Source organism: Odocoileus virginianus, chromosome 22 (genome assembly GCF_023699985.2).
Source record: "Odocoileus virginianus isolate 20LAN1187 ecotype Illinois chromosome 22, Ovbor_1.2, whole genome shotgun sequence".
NCBI lineage: Eukaryota > Metazoa > Chordata > Mammalia > Artiodactyla > Cervidae > Odocoileus > Odocoileus virginianus.
This window is the reverse complement of record NC_069695.1, coordinates 32,279,850-32,300,445: the sequence shown is the minus strand read 5'-3', so window position 1 is coordinate 32,300,445 and position 20,596 is coordinate 32,279,850. Positions and strand designations below refer to the sequence as shown.

The following is a 20,596-nucleotide window of genomic DNA, read 5'->3' as shown; positions in this document are numbered from 1 at the left end:
ATCAGTGATGAAATCCTAGTAAATCCTAGAAGAGGCTTATTTATTTTCACTAGGGATTTTGGATGATTTTCTTTAAATCATTGTTATTAAAGTGCACATTTGCTTACTCTTAAAACTTTTTAGTTATTTAGAATTTTTTCTTTTCTATGTAAGTAAAGAATACTAAGCTCATGTTTGTCAACATATTTCATTTGTTTTCTTAGCTAATATCAAGAAAAGGTTTGAGTCGGTCTCTGTTTTCTGCAACTAAAAAATGGTTTAGTGGCAGTAAAGTTCCAGAAAAGAGCATTAATGAGCTAAAAAATACATCTGGATTGCTGTGAGTAAAATATTACTGTTTTTAGTTTTCCTGTATTTAACTCTGATTAGTGTTTAACTAATGATGTTCTGCAAAAAATGACTATATCTATAGTTTATTAGTTTCGTTTTGGTCAGAACTCCAGTAGATAAGAACAGTGACCATAAATAAGTTATATTAAATTAAAAAAAAAACTATAAGTAATTCCATATCTAAAAATAAACAAGATCACAGGGAGGTCACATTATTTTGGGTCTGTTTTCCTTAAAAAGATAAGGGTTGGATTAGGTATTCACTGATAACTCTTCTTTATTAAAGTACTGAGGTCTAGTAATTCTAAGACATAGCATGTATTTAGAAATTTTGTCTAAAATCTGGTTTTAAGGGGAAATAAAATTCATTTTAGACTTTTTTTGACTGTACATAAAGGTGAGTCACCTGGAATTGATCATTTGCTTCCTAATTTGACCATGGAGAAAGTGCTTGCCTTCTGAGAAGTTCTCAATATAGGGATCTAAATTATATAGATACAGGTGTAACAGTCTGTTTCCAAATATCTTTGAGAAATTCTGCCTGAATTTTTATAAGACAGGATCAGATTTTCCTATGTTTTGGACAGTTGGGCATCTTTTTAGACATTTTGTAATATTTAATGGCTTAGAAGTCATAGATTCTGAATTCCTTTCTTATTTTGTATCTACAGGTATCCACCAGAAGCGCCAGAACTTCAGATCAGGAAAATGGCCGACTTGTGCTTTTTGGTGCAGCACTATGATTTGGCGTACAGTTGTTATCATACTGCAAAGAAAGATTTTCTTAATGATCAAGCAATGCTTTATGCAGCTGGTGCCTTGGTTGGTATTCTGTAGTACTATAATCTCTTGTTTCTGCTACCATGACTGACTTAGAAATTTTTTTTATGAAATGGCAAGCAGAATTTTCCTTAGGGATAAAGTTGTATTCAAAAAGCACATAATGCTTTATAGCTTTTGAATTAACTGATGATAACTTGATGAATTTCTCTTAAATTAGTATCTTCAAACATGGTCATACATGAGGGTTTCTTAGATTTGATTAGTACTTTCTATTTAATTTGAACTACAGTTTGTACTGTATTCCCAGGATAAGAACTTCTCATTTTTAGAGGATTCTTTTTTTTCCTCTTGAAAAATATTTTAAAATTGTTGAAATGTTTTTTTTTTGATCTAAGACTGTTTATTGGTTAAGAACATGTACTTTGGTATGCGACAAACTTTCATCTTAGGCAAGTTACTGAACATCTCTAAGCCTTAGTTTTCTCTCTGTAGAATGTGAATCCTAAATATGGTTAGATAAGGTACAAGGTTTGTAAAGTGCCTGGCACACCACCTTATATTTAGGCTTGTCAGTAGGCATTGGCAATGTTAGTTTTGTAATGGATATAAAACCTAGGTATTTCAGAAAGAATTTTCTGTGTTGCCTTATAAACTTCTAATGTAATTGAAAAGTTGTCACAAATATGTTTGTAATGTACTTTCTGTGCTTAGGAAAGCGTAAACTAGCATTGTTACTTTCTACATGGTCTATTTAAACAACAGGACACGTGACTTAAAGGGAAACTAGGATTCATTTCTTTTAGGGTAATTTATCCCACACAAGGACAGATTGCCCTGCATGTAACAGCTACATACAGAAAAGTTATAAAATTGTTATTGGTTTTAAATGATAAATGAAAAACATTAAAATTTTCCAATTGGATAAGGTATGCAAGGATTTTTATGTCCTTTTTGTATTAGAACAAAGTGAGTTGCTGGAATATAAAAATAAGAGCTCAAAGAGTATGCCACTAATGGAGAAAAGAGAAAGGGATACTTTCAGAGAACCAGTATTTTTCCCCATCTCATCCTCATTTGATGTTGAACAAAGCATACCATTGGCCATTTGGTTTTAAAAAAAATGCTGTGTGCTTGTGCACATACACCAGTTACTTTATGTTCAGTTAAAGAATGGGGAAGGGGAAAAGGAAAGAACAGAGAAACTGTACTGTAGTAGTCAGGATGTGGTGGAACCAAATTGCAGCTTTCTAACTGAGAATGTCTTCTTGGTCTGGAGGAACAGAATTCTGGAGTTAAGTAGCAGGTTCCCTTTTTAGTAGAAACCTCGTCTGCCACTGGAACACATCAGCTGTATCTTCAGCCTCCATTTCCAACTGTGCAGGTGTGTCTGTTTCATTGATTGGCATCCAGGCAAATGGGAATCTGGTCTGCCTCATTGACAAAGCCTGTTGTTCACAGTAGGCTTCCATTAGTTTACTAAGTAGTGTGTGCCTCTTGATCTTCAACTGCGCCACAGAACCCTCTGTCCTGCCCCCTTCAAATTAATAGGATTATCACTGTCAGTCTTGACTCTTCCCTTGGGCTTTTCATTGGCCATGGCATTTGCAGGAGTCTCCTCAGCTGTTGCTTCCAAAAAGAGGTACCAGGTCCACACCAAAGGGGCATACGAGTGAGTGGCAGAAGGAGGTGGCGGCAGTGGTGGCGGAGGCAGAGGGCACACGTCGTGTGCTCGCTTCCCTGAGCTGCGTGCCTCTGTAGTCTTCTTTAAAACATGTAAGCTATAAACAGTGTGAAGAATAAAAGTACGTGAGAACTCTACTTCATTGATAATTATCATGTAGATAACCTGTTTAATAACTGCCGTCTATTTTGCATTTAATACTGTATATATAAAAATAAGATAGTCATTTTAAAAAGTAAAGCTAAAATAGCAAAAAGTCATCTAACTTTTAAAAAATCTTCAGGAACTGAAAATGTTGATGAATAAAAGTATTTGAAAAAGTATTTGAATTTTGCTTGGCTAGACAACCTCTGGTTTATGGTTAACTAACATAAGCTAATAGAAAATCACAAACACTTAAATGTTATTTCATCAGTACTTTATAATGTAAGTTCATAATTACAAAATTATGCACAATGTATCTGCAAATTGAAAGTTTGGAAAAATCTTATGGCAGAAAATTTGTGTGATACTATGGTATTTAAGCTTTTTCATTTCTGTCTACAATCTGATTAATACTGCATTTAAACCATTTATATGGAGGCAAATTAGTGGCATATCGGGCATATTAGTAGAGGCATATGAAGGAAAAATAACTGAACACTGGAAATTAAAGGCATAGCTGCTATAACGTATGTACACCTAAAAATCGTTGTAGTCTATAATTACCCTAAAAATAATAAGCCTTAGAGAAAAATTGGTCTGGTAGAGTCCTCAAAACTATGTATCTTTGTAACCATAACATAAGGTGTTGTGTGAGACATCTTAGCATAGTGGAGGTTATCCCAAGAAATTAAAAAAAGTACACAAAACCAGTTTGTGGACCCTGGGGTGGGGAAAAGAACTCTTTTTTTTTTTTTTTTTTTTAAATTTATTTTTTTAATTATTTTTTTTATTTTTATTAGTTGGAGGCTAATTACTTTACATCATTACAGTAGTTTTTGTTATACATTGAAATGAATTAGCCATGGATTTACATGTATTCCCCATCCCAGTCCCCCCTCCCACCTCCCTCTCCACCCGATCCCTCTGGGTCTTCCCAGTGCACTAGGCCCGAGCACTTGTCTCATGTACCCAACCTGGGCTGGTGATCTGTTTCACCCTAGATAATATACATGTTTCAATGCTGTTCTCTTGAAACATCCCACCCTCGCCTTCTCCCAGAGTCCACAAGTCTGTTCTATACATCTGAGTCTCTTTTTCTGTTTTGCATATAGGGTTATCGTTACCATCTTTCTAAAGTCCATATATATGTGTTAGTATACTGTAATGGTCTTTATCTTTCTGGCTTACTTCGCTCTGTATAATGGGCTCCAGTTTCATCCATCTCATTAGAACTGATTCAAATGAATTCTTTTTAATGGCTGAGTAATATTCCATGGCGTATATGTACCACAGCTTCCTCATCCATTCGTCTGCTGATGGGCATCTGGGTTGCTTCCATGTCCTGGCTATTATAAACAGTGCTGCGATGAACATTGGGGTGCACGTGTCTCTTTCAGATCTGGTTTCCTTGGTGTGTATGCCCAGAAGTGGGATTGCTGGGTCATATGGCAATTCTATTTCCAGCTTTTTAAGAAATCTCCACACTGTTTTCCATAGTGGCTGTACTAATTTGCATTCCCACCAACAGTGTAAGAGGGTTCCCTGGGAAAAGAACTCTTAAGCAGTGGAATTGTCATGAAGGTAAGCATGGAAAGAAGTGCAGCCTGCCTTGAGCAGGAGCTGCAGAGAGACGCCCCCTGCCCCCAGGCACACACACTTACAAAGAGTAGGCATTCAGTTTTCATTTCTTAAAGCACGGATTACAAAAGCTCCTGCTTGGGCCAAAGCTAAGTTCAGAGCTTTATCCTTTCCTGCTGAAGGTTATAATTCTTATTTGCTATTTTTGATCCCCTTGCCTAAGAAAAACTATTTTTGAACGAATAAAAATTCTGTTTGTACTGATACCACTTTCCTATTTAGTTCACATAGTAGATAATTGATCACAGACTATACTGCCTGTCTTTTTTGATGAAAATTAAGATATTTAATTATTTTAACTATAAAGTTAAAAGTTACATCACACCTAAACCAATAAAAAATTTTGGAGAAATACTGTTTATTTTGTAGTTTAATTTGTCATAACTCGCTGAAGGTTAAGTAGGTCACTCCAGTTCTTGACGAAAGTCTTTTTAAAATGTGTTAACCTGTTACTGTATACTGTAAGAAATGATTTAGTGGTTGATTATTGAAGATCATGCAGTTACTTGGGGTGATCATTCTGAATGTTTCATTGTATCCTTAGAAATTGTTAGCTTGTATGTATATTGGTTTGTAATTTCTTGTAGAATTAAATTTGAAAGTGACTTAGAATTTGAAGCTTATTTTTCTTACAGGATTTTTTCCTTTGTACACTTTTATTGATGTGTGTATGTATGTATGTGTGTGTGTGTGTGTATATGTAGTATATATAGTAGTATAGTGCCTATGTAGCAAATATAATGTATTTTTATATAGTATTATACAATATATGTGGGGCTTCCCTGGTGGCTCAGATGGTTAAGAATCTGTCTGCAATGCAGGAGACCTGGGTTCGAGGTTGGGAAGATCCCCTAGAGAAGGGAATGGCTACCCACTCCAGTATTCTTGCCTCAAGAATTCCATGGACAGAGAAATCTGGTGGGCTACAGTCCATGGGATCTCCAAAAAGTCAGGCATGACTGAGCGACTCACATTTCCACTTTCATGCTATATATGTAGTATGTTTTAGGTTTTTTTGTGTAATGTAGAACCCTATGTATATTCATTATATGTATTAGTTAAAATACAAGCTGGTTAAGAGAACATGATATTTCAGAGCTGTAGAAAATTTTGTCACTTGGAGATCACATATTTTCATTCAGTTGCTTCAATAAATTTTTGCGCTGGATGCTGAGGATACAGGTACTCTGAAACAGGTAGGGTTTGTACTGTCATGGAACTTAAATAGGCTGTCAGGTTAAAGGCTTTAATCATATCCTAGTTTCTTATCCCATAATTTATTTTTGTGTTTTTTTCCTCTATTTTAAAAACTATTGCAGAAAAGTGTTTATTCATCCTATAAGTAGGTTGGCATTAGCAAATTTCCCCCAATTTATGGAAGTTTCATTTATTTCTAGTTAGATTTTTATTAAAAGTTGGTATATATGAGACTACAAGTATGAATGTAATACAGTATTTTACTAAGAGTTCAAAACCTTCATTTTTATCTTCATTTCTTTCTCTTTTTTGGCTGCACAGTGAGGCATGCAGGATCCCAGTTCCCCACTAGGGATGGAACCCGTGCCTCCTGCATTGGGAGCATGGAGTCTTAAACACTGGACTACCAGGGAAGCCCCTCATCTTCATTTTGAAATCCTTTAGCACCATTGTATATTATTTGAGTTACTGACAATGGAATGGGTCTTTGAAATAAGAAGTCCTAAGAAGTTGAAAGATCGGTTTCAGAAATGGTTTTTGCATCTTCTGATATAGAATATGAACCATAGAGTTTGTAAGAGGTGAAGCGTATATAGTACAAGTTGTTGTGAGCTCTGTTTTCAGATATCGAAGCCAATAAATTGGAAACAGATGTACTTTGTTTCTCTGTCTATGGTTCTATCATTGGTTGTTCTCTACTGTCTAAGGAATAGGCAATAATGAGGAGGTGGCAGCAGAAATCTTACTTGATAGTTACAGACCATGACCAAAAGTGTTTACTAGGTCTTCTTGAAAAAAAACTCATTTAAATAATGAATGACAGACTTTGGAATGTGATTGGAGAACTTTAAAACTGAAAGCATATAAACATAATTATTTCCAAGTCTGCATTAGGCTATCAAATTTATATATGTGGCTACATTAAAAAGCTTAGTGAGCTGCATTCCTATTTTTAGACTGAATGCTAAACTTACTACAAGAATTTTCTTGTTTTGAAATATTGTAATGTCTTTTCCTTTAGGAAATGGCAGCTGTGTCAGCTTTTCTTCAGCCAGGAGCACCCAGGCCATACCCTGCACATTATATGGATACAGCAATTCAGACCTACAGGGATATCTGCAAGTAAGTGACTAGAATATTTATGTTCTATTCCTTTAGAGATAAACTTGACATTTATATTGTTATTAGATATAAGTGGTTCTTGGTTTTTTTATGTTTTAATCTAAAGCTCCCAAATCAAGTTAATATATAGATGAGGAGATCATTTAAAACTAGTGTTTTACTACATTTCCCTTTCCTGGAAGGATTTGTAGTTAGGAATTTGTTATATATAATGTTGAACTTACTTGTTTCATTGAGGGCGATTTGTATTTTGAGATCATTTTTAACTTTAACTACTGTTAAGCCAGGAGTTAGCTAGTTTGAACTTTCCTTGTTAAATAGGCAGATACAGAGAGGTAGAGAATGGTCTTGGGAAGAAAAAGAGAAATGTTTTGTACATGTAGTGAGTTCTGTTGAAACTCCGTGGAAGTCAGAACTCACCACCTGTAAAGGAGACTATTAAAGTTGGTCCAGAGAAGGTTTCATGGTATGTTTGAAGAATAGACCTTGAAAGAAAGGTGGTTGGGATTTGAGAACCATAAAGGTATTTCAGGAATTTTGGTTGGCAGCAACAGTATTTTGGATGTAACATTACTGGAGAAAAGGAAGAGAGCCCAGCCTTGATTAGAGGGTTTTGTGTATATGGAAAGGTGTTTTGAGAGAAATCAGTGTGGCAGAGCATTAACTCTCATTTATTACTATTTTTAATCTGTAGTTAAGCTTTATGTTTAATAAATGGGGAGTTACTGAGTATTTGAGTAGAGCTTTAACATGGTTGTTTTTCAGAAAGAATTAATACTAGCCTTTTCTATGTAGAAGGGAAAAATGAAAAGATGAGGACACAAGGGCAGTTTTGTCTGCTATAGTGTTGAAGTAGTAGTAGTCATAATAATGTGTTTAGAATACAGCACTAGTAATAAAGATTAACACTGATACAGCACTCAGTGTTTACCACTGTGCCAAAGTAATTTATTTGCTCATTTATTCTTTACAACAAACATATGAGACAGTGGATACTATTATTACTGCATTCTACAGGCAAGGAGATTGAAACAAAAGAGTTTAACTTGCTGGAATGGGTGAATTTAACTCAGATGACCATTATATCTACTACTGTGGGTAAGAATCTCTTTGAAGAAATGGAGTAAACTTCATAGTCAACAAAAGTCTGAAATGCAGTATTTGGATGCAATCTCAAAAACAACAGAGTGATCTCTGTTCGTTTCCAAGGCAAACCGTTCAATATCACAGTAATCTAAGTCTATGCCCCAACCAGTAATGGTGAAGAAGCTGAAGTTGAATGGTTCTATGAAGACCTACAAGACCTTCTAGAACTAACACCCAAAAAAGGTGTCCTTTTCATTGTAGGGGACTGGAATGCAAAAGTAGGAAGTCAAGAAACACCTGGAATAACAGGCAGATTTGGCCTTGGAGTACGGAATGAAACAGGGCAAAGGCCAACAGAGTTTTGCCAAGAGAACACACTGGTCAGAGCAAACACCCTCTTCCAACAACACAAGAGAACACTCTACACATGGACATCACCAGATGGCCAACACCAAAATCAGATTGATTATATTCTTTGCAGCCAAAGGTGGAGAAACTCTGTACAGTCAGCAAAAACAGGACCAGGAGCTGACTGTGGCTCAGATCATGAACTCCTTATTGCCAAATTTGGACTTAAATTGAAGAAAGTAGGGAAAACTACTAGACCATTCAGGTATGACCTAAATCAAATCGCTTACGATTATACAGTGCAAGTGACAAATAGACTTAAAGGATTAGATCTGATAGGGTGCCTGAGGGACTGTGGACTGTGTTCATGACTTTGTATAGGAGACAGGGATCACGACCATCTCCAAGAAAAAGAAATGCAAAAAAGCAAAATGGCTGTCTGCGGAGGCCTTACAAATAGCTGTGAAAAGAAGAGAAGTGATAGACAAAGGAGAAAAGGAAAGATATACCCATATGAGTGCAGAGTTCCAAAGAATAGCAAGGAGAGATAAGAAAGCCTACTTTCAGTGATCAGTGCAAAGAAATAGAGGAAAGGAACAGAATGGTAAAGACTAGAGATCTCAAGAAAATTAGAGATACCAAGGGAACATTTCATGCAAAGATGGGCTCAATAAAGGACAGAAATGGTATGGACCTAACAGAAGCGAAGCTATTAAGAAGAGGTGGCAAGAATACACAGAAGAACTGTATAAAAAAGATCTTCATGACCCAGATAATCATGATGGTATGGATCACTCACCTAGAGCCAGACATGCTGGAATGTGAAGTCAAGTGGGCCTTAGGAAGCATCACTTTGAACAAAGCTAGTGGAGGGAATGAAATTCCAGTTGAACTATTTCAATTCCTAAAAGATGATGCTGTGAAAGTGCTATACTCAATAGGCCAGTGAATTTGGAAAACTCAGCAGGGGCCACAGGACTGGAAAAGGTTAGTTTTCATGGCAGTGCCAAAGAATGCTTAAAATACTGCACGGTTGCACTCATCTCACACGCTAGTGAAGTATTTCTCAAAATTCTCCAAGTCAAGCTTCAACAGCATGTGAACCATGAACTTCCAGATGTTCCAGCTGGTTTTAGAAAAGGCAGAGGAACCAGAGATAAAATTGCCAGCATCCTTTGGATTATTGAAAAAGCAAGAAAGTTCCAGAAAAACATCTATTTCTGCTTTATTGACTATGCCAAAGTCTTTGACTGTGTGGATCACCAAAAACTGTGGAAAATTCTTAAAGAGATGGGAATACCAGTCCACCTGACCTGCCTATTGAGAAATCTGTATGCAAGTCAGGAAGAAGCAGTTAGAACTGGACATGGAACGACAAACTGGTTCCAAATTGGGAAAGGAGTACATCAAGGCTCTATACTGTCACCCTGCTTATTTAACTTATATGCAGAGTACATCATGAGAAACGCTGGGCTGGATGAAGCTCAAGCTGGAATCAAGATTGCTGGGAGAAGTATCAATAACCTCAGATATGCAGATGACAACACCCTTGTGGCAGAAAGTGAAGAGGAAGTAAAAATCCTCTTGATGAAAGTGAAAGAGGAGAGTGAAAAAGTTGGCTTAAAGCTCAACATTGAGAAAACAAAGATCATGGCATCTGGTCCCATCACTTCATGACAAATAGATGGGGAAACAGTAGAAACAGTGACAGACTTTATTTTGGGGGGCTTCAAAATCACTGAAGATGGTGATTGCAGCTGTGAAGTTAAAAGACGCCTACTCCTTGGAAGGAAAGTTATGACCAACTTAGATAACATATTAAAAAGCAGAGACATTACTTTGCCAACAAAGGTCCGTCGAGTCAAGGCTATGGTTTTTCCAGTGGTCATATATGGATGTGAGAGTTGGACTGTGAAGAAAGCTGAGCGCCGAAGAATTGATGCTTTTGAACTGTGGTGTTGGAGAAGACTCTTGAGAGTCCCTTGAACTGCAAGGAGACCCAACCAGTCCATCCTAAAGGAGATCAGTCCTGAATATTCATTGGAAGGACTGATGCTGACGCTGAAACTCCAATACTTGGGCCACACAGTGCGAAGAACTGACTCATTGGAAAAGACCCCGATGCTGGGAAAGATTGAAGGTGGGAGGAGAAGGGGACGACAGAGGATGAGATGGTTGGATGGCATTACTGACTCAGTGGACATAAGTTTGGATAAGCTCTGGGAGTTGGTGATGGACAGGGAGGCCTGGCATGCTGCAGTCCATGGGTCACAAAGAGTCAGAGATGACTGAGTGACTGAACTGAACTGAAGGGCGTGCAGTTAATAAATGGTTGAGCCAGTATCAAATCCTGCCCTTTTTATTATTGTTTGAGACTATATTGGAAGTTTCTGGCAGAAGAAACAGCCTTCCGTCAAAGAGGAACCTTCGAAGAAGTCTGAAAAAAAGTTTCAAAAGATAGAAGAACTATGAGAGGGAGGCAGTAAGGAAGCCAGAAGTCCTTTAAAGTCCTTTCTCCGCGAAGGGCTAAAGTTCTCATAAAGTCCCATAAAGTCCTCTCTCTGAGAAGATTTTCCTTGCCTTCATGAAGCCCAGAGCTTTTGGAGAGAGATTCATATGCAAGACAAAAGTGAAAATATCCATTGACCCTGATAGCTATATGGCAGTCTGGTTTTTTCCTCCTGTTCACAACAGACTGTATGCGTTTTCTAAATACACTCTTAACTGTCATGCATTTACTGTATAATCTTCGTTCTAAGTTACCATGTTTGGTAAGGTTTATCATAAACGTAATAGATATTTGGGCATACACTACATTAGTTATACATAGCAATTTTAAGAATCTCCCCAATCTGAGAAATATTAAAATATAAATAAATTTTCTTAAAATACAGGAAATAGAGTATACTTTAGCCATGCCCTTAGAATGCCACGCCCCACTTTTTAACTGATGCAGTCCTATTTATCCGGATAAATTTCTTAAGCTTTCTCTTCCCTCCTTTATCTCTCATAACATGACAAAGATCAGTTGTACTCTATTCATTATCTGTTTTATGTCCATTTCTGCTTTTAGATAGGGATTGTGTTTTAGAAAGGGCTTGAATCTGTAGCACTTCCACTGCTTGACACAATGAGTTTAAAATATTGCTTAAAGAATCAGTAAAGTCCTAGACTTGTGGTAGCCTTGTCACTTCATAACTGGTCATATGGGGGAACATGTGAAGACAAAAATAAAACAATTGTGTTAAGATTTATAAAGTTTATTAAAGATTATTTAAGAACTGAGCTTATTTGAGCATGTTGTAGTATATGTAAATTGTTGTTGTTTAGTTGCTAAGTCATGTCTGACTCTTTGTGACCCCATGGACTGTAGCCCACCAGGCACCTCTGTCCATGGGATTTCCCAGGAAAGAATACTTGATTGGGTTGCTATTTCCTTCTTTAGGGGATCTTCCCAGCTCAGGGATCGAACCCGTGTCTCCTATGTCTTCTGTATTGGCAGGTGGATTCTTTACCACTGAGCCACCTGGGAAGCCCAAAACACTCTCAGATAGTCATAAATACCAACCCTCTAAGAAAAATCATGGTTTGTAGAAAGTTTATGGCAGGTGACTACAGTAATTTTGGAAGCAATGAATTGTATTTTAAAAGTATAACTGTTCAGAATGGCCTTCAAGTTAGTGATCCTTGGTTGTAATTTTAAGGCCAAGGTATTTTCATATAAGGATTAGAAAGTAAAATGAGAACTTTGCTGCTTCAGTTGACCCTTGAACAAAATGGGTTTGAATTCTGCGGGTCCAACTTAAATGTGAATTTTTTCACAAAATATGGACTACAGTACTATACAATCCTAGGTTGGTTGAATCCACGGATATGTAACTGTGGGTACTGAGGGCCAGCCACGTAATTTTGACTACACTGGGTGGTCAGCAACCCCACTCCCTGAGTTGTTCTAGAGTCAACTGTATTTGTGAACAAAAGGATTCCATCTTGAAACTTCTCAGTTTTCATTTACTTTTATTCAAGAATAAATAATCCAATTCTAGATTTTTGATGGTAGAAGTCCATGAGAAAAATCAACTGATTTCATATTTTCACAAAGAAGATTTTGGTCAGGAACAGTTAGACAGCACTAGCTCCTTGATATCTCCAGGTGAAACATCTCAATAGTACTACCAGAGAGAAAATGTCTCATTATTCCCAAAAGTAGTCAGTAAAATGAAATACACATAACCAGAGTTTACAGTAAGGAAAGAAAAGAAATCTGGGTGAAATGTTTACCTTCCTTTATGTCTGAGAGCAGGTTTTGTTTACTAACTGCTGGTTCCAGTTATGTTCCAGCATTTTTCATATAGGAAATGTGACTTTGTATTGTGTTCTTTTTTTTTTTTCTTTAAACATTTATTTATTTGACTCTGCCAGGTTTTGGTTGTGGCACATGACATCTTTAGTTGAGACATGTGAGGTCTAGTTCTCTGACCAAGGATCAAACCTGGGCCCCCTGCATTGGGAGTGCAGTATCTTAGCCACTGGACCACCAGGGAAGTCTCCTTATATTGTATTCTAACTGCAAAATTATACAGTGATAAAAAGTTTTGATGAGTTAAGAGATTCTTTGAAGTTGTTTTATTTAAGCGTTTTTGGTAAGTGGAAAACAGGGATATGAATTTCTTTTAGAATTGGAAATTTTTGTTGAATTCATGGTTACTGTGATGTACTAAAATATTATTCTAGTGCTAATTATATTTTTCTTGACTTTTTTTCTTTAGGAATATGGTATTGGCTGAAAGATGTGTATTGCTTAGTGCTGAAATCTTAAAAAGCCAAGGCAAATATTCAGAGGCTGCAGCTCTCCTAATACGGTTGACCAGTGAGGTATTAAAACTGTGTAGTACTTGTTTTAATTAGTATTGTTTCATATTTTTTAAAAAATATTTTCTTTTTTCTTGAGAAGGCTATGCAGAACAAAATTAAAGGGGCATCTCTTTTTTGGAATTTATAACCTGGCTACTTTAGTATAGAATTAATTTTAAATGCAATGTTTTGTAAAGAGGATTTATTTTATTTACACATTTTATGTCTGCATGATTATTAACCACAGCCATGCATTGTATGTCTTCTGTAAATTAGGTTTTGACTTATGGATAACAGTATTTAAAGCAGCACGCATATGTATCATTCCTGATGTAAAATCGATTCTTAAAAATATTCAGGAATTTTTAATTTTGTTTTCATTCATAAGAACTTGTTAAATCATCCTAAGCATTTAAAAAATTCTATATTATGAATATTTCAGAAGGAGGAAAAACCTGCTCATAGCTGCTATTTAAGGTTTCCAACAGACATTAAGTTGCATTGACTATAGGCTTGTAAAGAATGGCAGTAACATGATTAAAGACATGTTATTTTAGATGAGTGCTCAAGAACAGAAAAAACAGACACATTTGTTTGCCCATTAAATATTAACTTACCCTAGGGTTTTAATCCTTGGACTGTTGTACCTTTTTACTTTTGTGTAATCTATTTACAGTTATGATTTTCACTCTCAAATCTCTCCAGCCCTGGAGCTTTAGATTTGAATGACCAACTGCCTTTTAGACTCACCTACTCAAGTGTTTCCAATGCACCTTTGAGTCCACATATCAATAACTAAACTTAATACTTTGTAGATCATGATCTTAAATTGTAGCCAACCAGCTCCTAATAGCTCAAGGCAGAAACTATTTGAGATGCTCCTATAGTCTTCTATACTGTTAGTGACACAGAGGATTTTTTTAACTTCTTAAATATGTGTTCTTTTTATAACTTCAAATATTTCACTTACCTTTCTCTTCTTAAAATCCCTCCTGTTACTATCCTGGTTCGTGTCCTTAATGTCCTTCTCCTGGACTTCATCCCATTTCATCTTTTCTTCACCTCAGTTCGGTGGTTCCAATAGCAATTAGATCCTTCAGATGGTACCCAGGTTGTCCTCAGTGTGTCTGTCCTGCCTTCTTATATGCTGTGAGACCTGACATATCATATTGAAAATTTATGTTTAAGCTGTTAGCTTCTTGAGGATAGGAAACTGTTGCTTTCAACTTTGTTTTTCCCTAGTGGCTAACACTGGGCTTGACACATGGTATATGGTTTACAGATGTTTGTTGAGCTGAACCATTAACTATTCTAAAAAGATTTCTTTAGGATACAACTAAGTAGACTAAGGGATGATACTAAAAATATTTTATTATTGACACTGTGTGAACACTGACCAATACGAACAGTTGTCAGACGTTAAACTGTTTGGTAGAGTTGAGTATAGGCTCTTGAGTGTGTTGTTATTCTCTCTTTTAATAAATAATCTTAACTTAGGTTTGAATATGTTGGCTATATTTTTCAGCCTAGGAATGAATTATCAGTGACTGTAAAAGGAGTTTATGGTTTAGAAGCTTGGAATAAAATTTCTTTTATTAGAGCAGATTCTTGTGTCTCATTGTAACATTATTTTCTTTCACTGTTTTTTCTTTCCAACTCTTTTTTTTTAACCCTTTTTCAAACCTGGATGATTTATTTTGTTATGAAATTCTAGAAAATTTATCATTGTCTTTTACTGCTTTGGGGTGAAAGATGGGGGTGAATGTATTTCCCTCGAAGTTGTGATTTTTAGTGGCCTTTTCTACTGTGCTTTCCAGGTAATTCTTTGAAGTAACTTGAAAGTAGAGACTGCTAGGCATAATGTGTCTGAGATTATTAAATTTTAGCTAATAATTTATATTTATTGTGCTTTTGTTTACTAGAAAAGCTGTATAAAATGACAAGTCCGTTTATCCTGAGGGTAGAGAACTGAGTCACATAGTCTTGACACTCAGGAATTGTTTTTCCTAGTTTTTTGTTAATACCATTATAGCACTTGACAGCTGTGATGCCTTGATGAAAGAGTTGAGCTTTGAGTTTGTTGTTTGCACTGTAAGTTTATGGGCAAGTGGATCTTACTCTTGTGTCGTGCCCTGGGATTTTCAGCATGGCAGAGCAAATACAGCTTAATGATAAAACATGTCACATTTATCAGCACATAGGTAGTATGTCTAAATTTGGTGCTTTAAAGCATGATGCTTTCCCCCGACTTGTGTCTGTATTTCTGTGTTGAACGTTTATTCTGGTCATGTAATGCTTTTTGTGTGCTACTCCATTTAAATACAAATAGATCAGCTCATCAGAGGTATTGTGATAGCAGCAATTTGCTATAAGTTTCTTCAGCTTGGGAGGAACTGTTCTGTTCCTGTGGTAAGTTGGTCAGCTGTTAGCACCTTTCCTATTAATTTCACAATTATGCAAGGGAAAAAAATCTTAGTGCCATGCCACTCTTGAGATCTGATTCAGTGAAGTTTGTACAGCTGTTGTCTTCATCAGCTGTGTTTTTATCTAAGTTTTTACTGACGCCTCTACCCCAGATGATTTTATATCTGGTTGCGGGCAGAGTTCACAGACTGGAGTTCTTGCTGAAGTGGCACCATGGGTTTTTCCTTTTCTCGGTTCCTCACAGAGCATGCATGATGGCCTTGTCACAGCATGGTTGTGAACTGCCACTGGAGTAAAATTGTATACTTCAAACATTCAAAGCCTCTCCTTCCTGGATAAAACTATCCCTCTGTGACATTCTGCCATTTTTCTTCCGTCAACACTGATGACAGTTACCATTCTTTTCGGAGCCATTTTTTGGTTTCAAAGCAATGTTTTCCTACTTTAGGTGTCTCTGTAAGACAGGAACTAAACAAAGAACAAAGCCGCAGTGAGATGTAAGTGCAGTGTTTAGCTCTGCAAATCGACTCTCAGAAAGCAGCTTTACTGAACGCAGGAGGCATATTTTGCTTCAGCTAAGTTAATATATGCTGTGGACTTCCAGGTCTTTCTTGGGTTGGTCAGTCCAGTTAAAGTGGAGACTGTTGAGGGTTTACTATCCTGGTTCTCAATTGATGTACATTAGAATCATGTACACACCACCAAAATTATCTAGGGTATATTCCTTAATTTAATCAGAATGTCCAGGATTGCTGCCCACCAAGTTTTGCAGGATAATGAAGCTTTGTAGAGAATTAAGATGTTTTATGCTCTGTGTGTGCATGCATGTGTGCGTGTGTGGATGTGTGTGCATTGCTGGGGATACACTTAAGAAACTTACTGGACTTAAACTGACTCCATTGAGAAACCTAAATTCCAAAGTAGTTTTAGAGGGAATCTACTTGTTCTAGATATTAATGATAAAGTAATAGAATAGAATGAGAATTTAAATGCTACATATGATTGGCTGTCATTGTGTCATATTAGTGGGGAATGTTAGATTAGTCACTGAATGGTATTGTGACACCTGATTAACCGATTCCTATCTAATTCATTGCATAATATAATTATAGCTTGATTAAGTTATAATATGAAAAAATGAAATAACCTCAAAGAAAATATGGAGCATCCCAGGTGGCACAGTGGTAAAGAATCTGCCTGCCACTGTAAGAAACACAAGAGACGTGGGTTTGGTCCCTGGGCCAGGAAGATCCCCCTGGAGTAGGAAATTGACAACCATTCTTTGCCTGGAAAATTCCATGAACAGAGGAGCCTGGCAGGCTGCAGTCCATAGGGTCACAAAGAGTCGGACATGACTGAGTGACTGAATATACATATGCACACACACTGAAGAAAATACGGAAGAGCATATTTTTAAATTTAGGAATGATAACATTCTTTCTTAGTTTGATGCAATATTTTGAAGCCATGAAAGTGAAGATAGTGTGTTTGACTACTAAAGAATAGACTCTTTTATAGCAAAACTGGGAAATACTGTTTGCAAATGTATGACAAAGGCTTAATATTGATTAAGTGTACAAAGGGCTCTTACAAACTAGATAATCACAAAAACCCATTCACAAATGGGCATAACAGGCAGTTTGCAGAAAAAGTACAAAGATCCCTAAACATATGGTAAATGAACAGCCTTACTATTAAAGAAGTCTAAGTTGAGGAATTAAGTATTATTTTTCTTTTATGAAAAAGGTGAAAAATCTTAAAAACTTATTTTTGGCTGGGTAGAGTAGAAAATAAACTCTTGCTCTCTGGGAGTTTTTACTGGTATGACCTTTTTTTTACCGATATACATATATATTGATTAGAATTTGAAGTATATGCATAGCTTTCATTAACTAAGCACTTCTATTTCCAAACACTTGTCTAATAAAAATATTTGTATAGTTATTAAAAAATATTTTTTAAAGATGTTTATTGGAGAGTTTTTTGTAGTAGTAAAAGTTTGTGGCAATATTAAATCAGTCAAATGAAGACTATATTAATAAATTATACATTTATATAATGGAATACAAAGTGGCTTTAAAAGAAATGAGAGATGTAGATGTTTTGGAAAGATGTTGATGGTACTAATGTAAAAAGCGAGATAATACTCTTGAGTAATACCATTTCTGTATAAGAGAGTATGAATATTAAAACTGTGGCATTTAATATATAAATACATATGTATTTAGAGAGGATGAGAGAAATGAAACAGGCCAGCACCATGTTGGTAATGGTAGTTATCCCTGAGTCAGTCAGATGAGGCATGAAGTGGGGAAGAAAGATACTTCCTTATCTCTACCATCTACTGAATGCTTTTCCTCAGATGTTTCCACTCTAATATAATTTTATGATTGCTACGGAGATAGTTACAGTAATCAATAATCTATGAACACTTTTTGATGTGACTATAATTTGTTGGAATTATTGCATTTAAAGTCAATGTTTTCTGTTTTCAACTTTCCCTGGGGAAAATAATGGCAGCAGAACACATGGAAGGGCATGGTAAGTTCAGCTTGAGAATAGCTGAAAAGCTAGAGAAAGTTTGGTGAAAATGTTGTTGATGCTTGATCAGCAACCTTCCGTGCTTTCTCAGTTATTTGTCAAGTGATGATGGCTCTGTCAGTTGAAAGATTGTCCTTATGGTGAGGCTATAAATGTACAATGTGGTTTTTGTAGACTCTGTTGTAAGTCAGTTGCAGTGGAAACTAATTTGAGTCGTATCATTTACTAATACACTAATAGTAGGTGATAATCTTTGAAGGGGAAACCTTCTGGATGTTTTAATGAAAAGCAGTTATCTTGGCTGTTTTAAACTAGAGCAAAACTGAGAATTCCTTTTAAGTATAGTAAACCTTTATAGAGGATAAAGTAACCTTTGATTATTTAATGATCTACATACATTCTGTTTTAGCTTTCTTCTTTTATTGGATGAATAGAAATAGGCTACTGCATGTCACAGATCAGTTTCCAGAAGACATTAGATTTGAATCTTATTCTGTACTCCGTTTTCTGGTTTGAGTCAGTATACCTGCGTTAAACTCTCGGTTGATGATCTTTCTTTGCCATTTGAAAAGGGGTCACATTTCTTCACAGATTTATTACGTGGTGCATTTCACAGCCAGACTTTTGACTTTATGTAAAGTGAAAGAAAGTATTTCATGGTAGAGACTTCTTTGAACTTTTTTAAAATTTGTGCTTATTGGAAGAAAGAATCATCAAGACTGGATTGTCTATTGATCTCTGCCCTTAGATACTACCAAGTTAAATATTGGATACGCTGTATATTATTTTAAGAAAGAAAATGTTTTTTCACTGATTACTCTGTAATTTTGTGAAGTTAACCCTCTTTTTCTTTAAATATTCAATAGGATTCTGATCTTCGAAGTGCACTTCTTTTGGAACAGGCGGCACATTGCTTTATAAACATGAAGAGTCCCATGGTTAGAAAATATGCATTTCATATGATATTGGCAGGCCACCGGTTCAGTAAAGCAGGGCAGGTGAGTGTGCTGGCTTTAAACAGAAGATAATTTGTTATTTATTTTAATTTTTATTTGTTGTAGCTTGTTTATTTTATAAATATGTTATTTGCTAATTTTTTTATTTAAAATTATTAAGATGAAACTAAATTTTGTACTGAGGTAATGTGTTACATTGGTAAGGACATGAGATTTGGATTTAAACAAGTCTAAGTTTTTTAAAGTTATGTCTTTGAGCCTTTTTTTTTAATTTATAAAATTTTTGATTTTGCCCAAATTTCTGTGAGGCTAAATGATATTTGTGAAGGCCAGATATACTGCACTTAAGTAACTTTAGTCCTTCTTAAAGGTGATTGTACCTTCCCTACTTCAACTCTGGTCTTCTGTTGTTTCTCAGAGTATCTCTTAATGGTATTTGCTAAATATTTAATAGGTAGAAGTCACCTATTTCTTCTCGCTGGGAGCAGCTAGGTTGGAAGAGACCTTTATTAATTTGGAGCGATTCTCTGGCCCCCAGTAGTCCTTTTAAACATTAGCTGGAGGGAGCTTTCTTGAGGCGGAGAATGGTAATAGCACCGGAGATATGGTCATTTGAGTCTGTGTGTGCTCAATTGTGTCTGACTCTCTGCAACCCCATGGACTGCATGACTGTGCCCCTGCCAGGCTTCTCTGTCCATTGTGGTTTGCTATAAGTATACATAAAAATGTGGGCTTAGTAATCATCTGTATATTCCAAGCACTCTGCAGGAGCTGAGCTTATACTTGTAAAACTAACATGGTCTTGTCTCTTAAGGAATTTTTTAATCTAGTCAGAGAGTATGAGGATTTTTTTGAATTTAATTAATATGAATTTTTATGAACATTCCTTTTTCAAAGTCTGTGATAACCAAAACACACCAGTGTGAATTCAAAGGTGCAAAGAAGGAAAGGTGTTCAAAATTACTCTCAATTTCATGGAAGAATGTCATGATTTATAAAAATCAACTTTTCAAGATTGAGTTCCTCTACTTTTGGAAAATGGGAAGTTAGAAAATATGTGAACTTGCTTTATAGTAAATACAAAATTGTAAAAATATTTATGAAATTAAGTCTTTATAATAATTTTATGTACCTTATTAGAATTTCTCAGGTTCTGAAGTGAGGAAAAAAATAAAAAAGCTCTGATTTTTCACAGCCCATTTTCCATAGTTTGTACAAATGAATGAAACATACTATCCCATTGTTTATCTTTACTTAAAGTGTTCTATTAAAGAATTCTACAAAATATGTTAAGCTGGAAGAAAAATTATATGCCCCACTAGGAATGGTTCTGTCATTTTCCTGCATCTTTGTCCACTTTTGTGAATGATTTCACTTGTGGTTATGATGTCATTGGATCCTGTATTTACCTTCTAAAGGTACAGGGCATATTGCCTTTAGGAAGTGCATGGCATGTTAAAAATGCTACATTTTGGTAGGTTGAGATACATTT

The 20,596-nt window shown here is 35.9% G+C and overlaps 1 protein-coding gene across 6 annotated transcripts in view; it reads left to right on the top strand.

Moving 5' to 3' along the window:
• Positions 1-20,596, top strand: part of TRAPPC8 (trafficking protein particle complex subunit 8) — an 84,347-nt gene that overhangs the window by 23,987 nt on the left and 39,764 nt on the right. For 3 of the 6 annotated variants that reach the window (XM_070452786.1, XM_070452785.1, XM_070452788.1), the window contains 6 exons: positions 204-319; positions 1,002-1,152; positions 6,795-6,895; positions 13,099-13,204; positions 18,128-18,148; positions 19,015-19,146. In XM_070452786.1, the coding sequence (XP_070308887.1) occupies positions 204-319; positions 1,002-1,152; positions 6,795-6,895; positions 13,099-13,204; positions 18,128-18,148; positions 19,015-19,146 (627 nt within the window). The remainder of the gene's footprint in view (positions 1-203; positions 320-1,001; positions 1,153-6,794; positions 6,896-13,098; positions 13,205-18,127; positions 18,149-19,014; positions 19,147-20,596) is intronic. The other 3 variants (XM_020902018.2, XM_020902017.2, XM_070452787.1) reach the window with 2 other exon arrangements.